Source organism: Sinocyclocheilus anshuiensis, unplaced genomic scaffold (assembly GCF_001515605.1).
Source record: "Sinocyclocheilus anshuiensis isolate Anshui unplaced genomic scaffold, SAMN03320099.WGS_v1.1 scaffold25, whole genome shotgun sequence".
NCBI lineage: Eukaryota > Metazoa > Chordata > Actinopteri > Cypriniformes > Cyprinidae > Sinocyclocheilus > Sinocyclocheilus anshuiensis.
Genome location: NW_015536477.1, coordinates 444692 through 454761, shown reverse-complemented (window position 1 = coordinate 454761; position 10070 = coordinate 444692). Strand labels below are relative to the sequence as shown.

The 10070-nt window shown below is 37.4% G+C and overlaps 1 protein-coding gene across 3 annotated transcripts in view; it reads right to left on the bottom strand.

Annotated features, from left to right (window-relative positions):
• Positions 1–7931: 7931 nt before the first annotated feature.
• Positions 7932–10070, bottom strand: part of rnf145b (ring finger protein 145b) — a 30795-nt gene continuing 28656 nt past the window's right edge. For all 3 annotated transcript variants that reach the window (XM_016451111.1, XM_016451031.1, XM_016451186.1), the window contains 2 exons: positions 9513–9869; positions 7932–8828 (listed from right to left, as the gene is read on the bottom strand). In XM_016451111.1, coding sequence (XP_016306597.1) covers positions 8406–8828; positions 9513–9869 — 780 coding nt within the window. In that variant the 3' untranslated portion in view covers positions 7932–8405. The remainder of the gene's footprint in view (positions 8829–9512; positions 9870–10070) is intronic.

The following is a 10070-nucleotide window of genomic DNA, read 5'->3' as shown; positions in this document are numbered from 1 at the left end:
CAACCAGCGCTCCCACCCTCTCTCTCTCTCTCTCTCTCTCTCTCTCTCCTCCACCCACTCCATCAGTTTGTCAGATAGCATTACTCGAGCATTCAACAGAAGCTGATTGGAGTTAGACGCTACAAACCTCCCGCAAAATGGCTCTGTATTGATCCATCTAGTTATCTTCTTGACGCTGTAATTGCCGGCGTGACAATAAAACACTTGTGTCTTGTTCACGCGTAAAAGCTTAATGTGAGCTCGAGAAAGCCGTTAATAAGGACAGGTTGCATGTCGCAGCTGAATACGGCACGTGTTGTGCAATGTTGCAGTTGCATCCCCATTGACATTCGCAAGCGCACTAAAGATTTCAAAATGGAAAGACTTGAGGGGCCATGTGGCGTTCTTCAGATTCTCTGTAAAAAACCTCTATAGGCAGGAGGAGCTTGAATTCACAAGATCCTGCACCTGAAAGCTAAACATAACCATTAGAGAACATTATATAGCCTAAACGTTCACTGTAGATTGTCACACAAATAAAAACTTAGCCTACTTAAACAATGTTAGGAATCGATTCACAAAACGGGAACCATGCGGTTAGCGGTTCATTAGAATTCAGAAACTTTGAGGCAGTTTAAATGTACAGTGAAGTTCAGGGAGTTCATTATAGTGTAGGTGAGGCATATCTGATTGACTAAAATTCAGTTCCTGAGTTTCCACAGTATCCATGTCCTTATATCAAACAATCAAATGTTACAGTGCTGTCATTAAAATGACATTTTTGGAATTTCGTTTTTTTTTTCACATTCTGTAGGCTAGCCTATTATTTTTATTTTATTTGTCCAAGGCATAACCGTGCACCTTCATTGCTAAAGGAGGAAACAGCCCAAAATGTATAGAAATCGAATAAGATTGACATGTTTTTTGCAAATTGACATGTGCAAAATATATAAAATATTGAATAATGTTGGTATAATTCCAATCTATGTATTACTTTTGATTTATATTGTGTAATCGACCATTTCATATCAGCTTCGTCTCCATGCGCGCGCGTGCGTCTTATAGCTACCGCATAATCATAAAAATAATCTTTATTTCTGTGCTGTAGTTCCAGAATATTTTTTCTGGCGTACCATTTATTTATGACAGCGCATGCTATTCAAATCCGTCTGATTTCTCTATTTTTCTTTCATTTATTTTTAGAATTAAAAAAAAAAATCGAACTCATAAGTCTACTTTATTTTAATTATTTGAATGAGATAAAGACACGAAAACAACACGAATATTTGATGCAATAGATCACAGTATATGTTATAGGCTAGTTTATTGAACAAACTTTTGCAGGGGAATTATGTGGAATCCATTCTGAAACAAATGCGCTCCTCTCCGGCTTTAAAAAATTAACAAACAAATAAAAATACTATTAATTACTAAAAATTACTCATCAAAACAAAATAAACATGCAACTAAAAAAAAAACATTATTCGCCTAAATAATAGATTTTAAAAAACTGACACTGTAACATCTGTTTAAACATACTGACACTCTAGCTGAGATGTTTAAATTTCTTGCCATTTGTAACCATAAATAGTGGTAGTGATATAAATTTGGTCATCGTTTTAAACTGTAATGGAAAGAATGAAACATTTTTCCACTAACGGTATGTGGTCATTTTCTGGGATTTCCACAACCACGGTGCAAATCTCTCACACACACATACACACACACACACACACACGCGGCGCAAAGCATCTCTCACTCGACCCATTTTATTTTTTCAAGCTGTATAGCTGTGACTGCCAGCTATGCAGCCATGTGCACCGGCCCCTGGGGCCACTATATTTATAGTTTGTCCCCTCATTCTCCCACGCTGCACACTCATGCAACTTACAATGTTTAAAAAAATAAATAAACAAAAACACTTCTGGAAAGGAGATTTACTTAATCATGATGTTAGTATATACTGACATAATTATTCTAAATATTATTATTATTATTATATTTTATGATGGTAATTCAACAGGTAACCCTAATACCATACTTTTCTCGCGGATACTAACCCTTAATAAAAATTAAAAAAAAAAAAAGAATAAAATTAGTTTTTGTCTGAAATGAAATAAAGACCCAATGTTGCGCGCTGTGCTTATAACGCAAGTGGTAAACATTTAGTGTTTTGAAAAAAATATTGATTATTTAGATAATTAAAATTTCATGTCTTTGACGTGTCACCCTGGCAGCTTTCTTTTTGTTTAAAAAAAAATATATATTTATATTGCTTTTTTTGCCCAGAACATATGAAAGGTTTTTTTTTTGTAATACTGTTTATCGAATTTATTACCATAATAATTTTAGCATAGCTTTATTAAATAATGTTCCACCTTCGTTAAAGAGCATGAATCAAATATTTAATTTTAAGCTCTCAGTTTGGGACGCGTCATCAAACGCACGTGTACCTCTATGGACATGTGATGCAGCAGCGCCATCGTGTGATCACATTTAAGAGATCACACTAGCAAACTAGTTGAATCACTGAAAAATTAATCAACACTGAATAATGACATTGAAGTTCCATTTTAATTACTGATACTGAAAAAACGAGTTGCATATGTTGGCTGTGTTTATGATTCATAATGCGCATGTCTTTAACAACTGCTGTAGAAAATATAAATTCTAAATATTAAAATAAGAAAACAAATATAAAACACACACACACACACAGCTCTTGAAAAAAATTAGACCAGTGCAGAATTATCAATTTCGCTGGTTTTACTATGTTTTAGTAAAATTTTAAAAAAAAATTAATTCTATGAACTACTGACAACATTCCTCCCAAGTTCTAAATAAACATATTGTCATTTAGAGCATTTATTTGCAATAAATAAATAAATAAAAGATGCAGTGTTTTCAGACCTCAAATAATGTAAAGAAAACAAGTTCATATTCATTTTTAAACAACCACACAATACTAATATGTGAACTTAGGAAGAGTTCAGAAATCAGTATTTGGTGGAATCACTCTGATTTTCCTGTCACCTGTCTTTCACAAAGCTCGGCTTTGTTTGATGGCTTGTGACGATCCATCTTCATCTTGAACACATTCCAGTGGTTTCCAATGGGGTTCAGGTCTGGAGAATGGGCTGGCCATGACAGGGTCTTGATCTGGTGGACCTCCATCCAAACCTTGATTGACCTGGCTGTGTGGCATGGAGCACTGTCCTGCTGGAAAAACCAATCCTCAGAGCTGGGGAACACTGTCAGAGCAAGCTTTCTTCCAGGACAACCTTGTACGTGGCTTGATTTATGCACCCTTCACAAAGACAAATGTGCTCGATTCCAGCAAGCTCCCCAGATCCTCCACCAGATTTCACAGTGGGATAATCATTTGATGACCAGGTGTTGGGCAAAGCTAAAAACTGGACTCTTCAGAGATGTTCCAATCCTTATGGTCTTTTGCAAACCTCAGCCTGGCTCTTCTTTGCTTCTCATTGATGAAAGGCCTTTTTCTAGCTTTGCATGACTTCAGCTCTTCAGCCCCTAGGAGCCTATTTCGAACCATCCTCGCCGTGCACTTCACACCAGCTGCCGTTTGCCATTCTTTCTGTAGGTCACTTGATGTCATCCCGCAGCTGTTGAGTGACATTCAAATGAGTTGGCGGTCATCGGAGAGTCATTTACGCCCTCTGCCAGCCTGTAGCTTTGTTGTCCCTATAATGTCTGCAGCTTGACCTTGTTCTTGTGAACCACTGTCTTTGAAATTTTAAGGATGGATGCAACCTGACACTCACTGTATCCCTCTGCCAGTAAAGGCAAAACTTTTCAACTCTTTTGGCATGGTCAATAGTTATTATTTGATTCCAATTATTTTTGAGGTACTTCTAGTAGTTTTTGCCATCCAGCTGGTCCTATTGCAAGAGGACAGTGATGACCGCAGTAGTGGTTTTTATACTTTTCCTGGTTAAATAAGATTTAGTTGAGGTGATCACCTAATAAGTACTTCAATAAGCAGAATGAGGTGTGCCTGTGTTGGAATTAATTTATACACACACGCACACACACACACACACACACACATTTACATTACATTTTAATAATTTAGCAGAAGCTTTTATCCAATGAGGACAATAGAAGCAATTAAACCAACAAAAGACAAGTCTAACTTAGTCTAACATAGTACATGTAGCAAGGTTTTTGTTTTTGTAAATAAAAAAGAATAAGTAGATAGAAAATAAATATAATAGATAGAGCTAGTGTTAGAGGGTCAAGTTATTTTTTTTATAATAATTAAAAAAAAAGTAGATGTGTCTTTAGCCATTTCTTGAAGATTCTCAGATCGAGTTGAGCAGGTCATTCCACCGACATGGAACAGTTAAGGTAAAAAGTCTGAAAGTAATCTTGTGCCTCTAGGGATGGCTCTATCATGCACCACTCACTTGCAAAACGCAAGCTTCTGGAGGGCACATAAGTCTAAAGTAGTGAATTTAGGTAAAGGGATGCAGAGCCAGTGCTTGTTTTGTAGGCAAACATCAATGCTTTGAATTTTATGCGAGCAGTTATTGGTAGCCAGTGCAAGTTGATGAGCAGAGGTGTGACATACTCTCTTTTTGGCTCATTAAAGACTACTCTTGCTGCCGCATTCTGGTTTAGTTACAGAGGTTTGATAGAACTGGCTAGAAGACCTGCCAAGAGAGTGTTGCAATAGTCCAGCCTGGACAGAATAAGAGCATGAACAAGGAATTGTCTAGCATGTTCCGATAGAAAGGGCCTGATCTTCCTAATGTTGTATAAGGCAAATCTGCAGGACCGGGCAGTTCTAACAATGTGGTCTGTGAAATTAAGCTGATCATCAATCACAACTCCAAGGTTCCTGGCTGTCCTGAAAGGAGGTATGGTTGAGGCGCCTTGCTGGATGTAGAAATTGTGATGAAGTGTTGGGTTGGCTGAAACCACAAGCAGTTCTGTCTTGGCAAGGTTGAGTTACAGGTGATGGTTCTTCATCCAGCAAGAAATGCCTGTAAGATATTCTAGTGATATGAAAAGCCATGTTTCTGAATGACAGAACCTAGTGATACCACGTAGAAAGAGAAGTGGTCTAAGAACTGAGCCCTGAGGCACCCCAGTAGCTAGATGTTGTGAATTGGACACATCACCCCTCCAAGATACCTTGAAGGACCTATCTGAGAGGTAAGCCTCGAACAACTGCAGTGCGATTCGTGAGATGCCCTTTGCCATGAGGATCTGGTGGTTAATTGTGTCAAAAGCAGCGGGCTGATCCAGCAAAATGAGTATTGATGATTTCGAAGCCGCTCTTGCAAGTCTTAGGACTTCAACAACCGAGAGCAGCGCCGTCTCGGTTGAATGTTCACTTCTGAAGCCAGACCGGTTGCTGTCCAGGTTGTTCTTTGTGAGAAAGGCAGAGACTTGGTTGAACACAACTCGTTCAAGTGTTTTTGCAATGAATGGCACCGATCAGGCATAACATTATGACCACCTTCCTAATATTGTGTTGGTCCCCCTTTTGCTGCCAAAACAGCCCTGATCCGTTGAGGCATGGACTCCACTAGACCCCTGAAGGTGTGCTGTGATATCTGGCACCAAGATGTTAGCAGCAGATCCTTTAAGTCCTGTAAGTTGCGAGGTGGGGCCTCCATGGATCGGACATGTTTGTTCAGTACATCCCACAGATGCTCGATTAGATTGAGCCATCACAATTTGGCCCTTGTTAAACTCGCTCAAATCCTTATGCCTGCCCATTTTTCCTGCTTCTAACACATCAACTTTGAGGACAAAATGTTCACTTGTTGCCTAATATATCCCACCGACTAACAGGTGCCGTGATGAAGAGATAATCAGTGTTTTTCACTTCACTTGTCAGTGGTCATAATGTTATGCCTGATCAGTGATATATATATATATATATATATATATATAAGCCCACAACAATCTTTCAATCTACATTTCCATTTTATTTTCTTTCAAGAAAATTGTGCAAAAACTACTTGATACAGAACATTTTGAATGTCGTTTGTGTTTGCTCATACATCAGATGTATTCATGCACACAAATTTGCCATTCTGAAATGCATCTCTTAAAAAACCAGCAAAAACAAAACACTTCTGCATCTTTAGGATCAATCCCACTTTTGAGAGTGTTCACACGATCCTCAAGACACTTCATTATGTTCACTGCTGCTTTAACACTGTGCGGCATATCAAAAACATGATAAAAGAATATACAAAGGAATATATTTGCCCATATATGTACACATTTATAATGAGCTATACTTCATATGCTCTGTAAGCATTTGTTGCCCAACAAGACAAAATATTATCCGCTATAAATGACATTAGTGCAAACATACAGTATGGCATGACATCCCTGGCAAACAAAACTGAGTGTCAGGAAAACCATGAAGAGTGTTCCTGACAAAATAATGGCAAAAATAAGTCTGCAATGACTAAATTAAGTGCTGTTGATGATATAAACTGCTTAGTCAACAGCCAATATATTAAGGTGAATCTCAAACCTTTTAAGAATTTATATATATAAAAAAACTGAAATACGACTTGATTTTGAGATTCAACCCTAAACATCACTCACTGAAAGAAACATTCCAGTTTTACTGTGGGCAAACCGAAGATGGCCTTAATGGAATATCTGCTGAATATTAATAAAAAAAAAGAAATGTATTGAATTGATTGTCTACTCACTAAATGGCCATTAAAACCAGAAAACAGGTTTAGTCTATATAGTCCGCAATATGCTTTTGAAAATGCTCGCTTCCAGGAATCAAGTCAACTGCCAAACTGACAACTTAACGTTTTCCGCAGTGATGGTTTAACATCTGACACATGGTAAAGAGTGACAAAAATATATATGAAAAAAAGCCACATAGCTTCGAACATCCCTATAAAACTGAGGCAAATAACGAGAGGCTCGCTGTGATAAAATATAAATGAACTGGCTCAATGGCACTTTAAATAACATTCCTCAGTTTGACTTTGCAGGGGTCTGGATTCTACAGTAACTCATTTGGGATGCACTTCCAAAACATTTATACACACACACACACTTCTACAAAATAGTATAGCGTAAGAATCATGAATCATCCATTACTTCCATAGAGATGACGCTCATTTTCAGTCAAATGGACACGTACTGAAAACTATTCTGACCTACAAAGGCAAAACGCTGTACCTACACCAGCACTCAAACAGAAAAATGTTTCTTGATTGAATTGTTACACTCCAGCTTTTCTGAATCTGAGCTTAGTTGTGCCAAACCCATCTGTCACAGTAGATATCATAGTATTTAAGAGCCTATTTTAGTAACTCAATTTTAACAAAAACTAAATGTGTAGTTACTATGTTTTGTCTCTGTAGGGCAGTATTCTGAAATGTCTTTTGACCAGCAATAATGTGAACAGATCATATGAAATGCATCCATGAGCTGAGAGACATGTGACCAGCTTAAAGGGACAGTTCATTCCAAAAGTCTAAATTGTGTCATCCTTTACTGAAGCTATTTCAAAGTCGTACAATGTTCTTTTGTGGAACACAAAAGGAGAAGTTTAGCAGATAATAAAAAACATCAAAAATTAATTTTAATGTTTTCAGTAACAACTTCAAATTGGTCTGTTCCCTACACAAAGTAATCCCAGCTTTAGAAGACTTTGAATTGTATAAACTACTTATATGGAGATATTTTTTGTCATTTTTATAACTTCATAGTATGGAAGAAGAAAAAAAAAAAACATACTCGCAACTTTTTCATCTCACAATTCGGACTTCTTTTCCTCATAAACTCGCAATTCTGAGTAAAAAAGTCAACTGTGAGATATAAACCTCAATAATTGTGAGATAAAAAGTCGCAATTGCCTTCCGTGGCAGAAAAGAAGGAAAAAAACAATTGCAAGATGTGAACTCAGAATTCAGAGAAAAAAAAATTATGTGATGTTAACTTGCAATTCTGAGAAAAAGTGTCAATTGTGAGATATACACCTTTTTTATTCTATGGTGGAAAAAAAACCCACACACAACTGTCAGATGTAAACTCAGAATTGAGCGTTAATATTTTGCAATTCTGCTATTTTTTTCCTAGAATTGTGAGAAAATCGAAATTTTCAGATAAATAGTTGCAACTATTTTTTATTCTATGGTGGAAACAAGCTCTCATTTAACAGCCTTTGTCCCCTTTACATTATATGGAAAAGAGCAGCTGGAACAAACTTCTAAATATCTCCGTTTGTGTTCCACAAAAAGGGTTTGGAACGTCAAGAGTGTGAGTAAATGATGACAGAACTTTTATTTTAAAAAAGGTAAACCATCCCTTTAACCATCTTCTAATGGAGTCATCAACATTGGCAATTTGAAATGTTTTTGGCGACACCTAACAGGCTGATAAGAGTTGAAGGTTGGCTTGGCATGTGCTCATGAAGAGGAATGGACATGTGACGTGTTGCACGAACCATCATCCAAATCACCAGCTGGCTCGGCGCTGCCCTCTGCCGCTACATCACATTCTTTAGGCTGGATTTTTGATCTCCCTGATAGCAAGTCCGTTCCAAGCTCTGTCTTGGCTGAAGTTTTTATAGGAGGAGGGTTTTTTGCTTGGGTGCCTTCCTCAGTGTCCAACTCAACCTGTGGTTCACCCTGCTCCTGTTCCACCTCTGCTGGGTTCCGATTGGCTGGTGGAGTGCCTTGGGTGGTGGCACCTGGAGAGCTAGTTGGCTGTAATTGGCTCTTGAGCTGCCCGTGGCACAGAGGACACGTTTCTTGCACGTACAGCCACTTCTTTAAGCAGGCAGCGTGGAAAAAGTGGCTGCATGGCGTGATGACAGCAGACTTCATATCCTGGAATTGAAGGATGGAAGTGAGAAGCAATGTTTAAAACTAGGCAGCCGAGATAAGAAGTGAAATTATGAACATGTTGACAAATGAGGAAATGGTTTAAAGGCTAGCAAGAGCAAATTCAGATTCAGAGTCCACTGTATTGGTATTGATATCAATAAAGATTTCCACATTTGGCTACGATTCACAATCTCGTGATATGATTCAATTATGATTCTGATTCATCTGGTTATATTGTTCATTTTTATTCAATCAAGGTTCTTTATTGTCATTAGTGGTTCCATGAATAACCTTTAATATGCATGAAAACTTTTCAGAGCAAAAATGGTTGTTCAGATTATTAAAATATTCTTTATACTAAGAATAAAATGGTTCTTTTAAGAACTGATCACTGAAAGATTCATTGGGGTACCAATGAGTTTGAAGAGTGCATAGTAAATATATTCTTTCTCAGTTACACAGTAAACCTTCTAACTTGGTATAGAACAAAAATATTCATTAAATAATAAAAACAGGGCCCATGTAATACTCAACGAATGAAAAATTATTATTATACAATTAAACTGATCAACACTTCAGTTATGAACTCCAGTGAAAGACATTTTAAATATTTTTATTTTTTTTTTATGATTCAATTAACTTGTGTTGTGAATAAATGCACTGAAAACATCTTAAACAATCCCTTACCTGAAAGCAGATAGAACAGATGTCATTATGTTGCTGGAGTTGTAATGTGGAAGCAGTGGGCATGCTTTGGATCTTGTGAACTGCATCTCTGCGCAACAGGAAGCTCTGCCAGCCCAGCTGGGCCCTTAGCCACACGTTATAGTAGGAATGAACCAGGATGATGGTGGAGCCCATTACAGTCCATTCTCCAAACAGGGTCTCTGAAACACCGTAGGCCACCACGCAGACAGCCACCAGGAACTCCAGGAGCCGGTAGGTCCCATTGACACAGTAGATGACTTCATCCATGTTCTCAACAGGAGCCTTACGAAACTCCTCCACCATGAAGAGGATATAGATCAGAAGGGTGCCAAGAACCTGAGAGAGGGTAATCCATTACATTAATTATATTATATTACATTATACCTTTAAATTATTTATATGCATTGGTAAATGTATAGATCGTATAAATATTTTCAGTATCTCTCTCTCTCTCTATATATATATATATATATATATTTACATTTACATTTACATTTAGTCATTTAGCAGACGCTTTTATCCAAAGCGACTTACAAT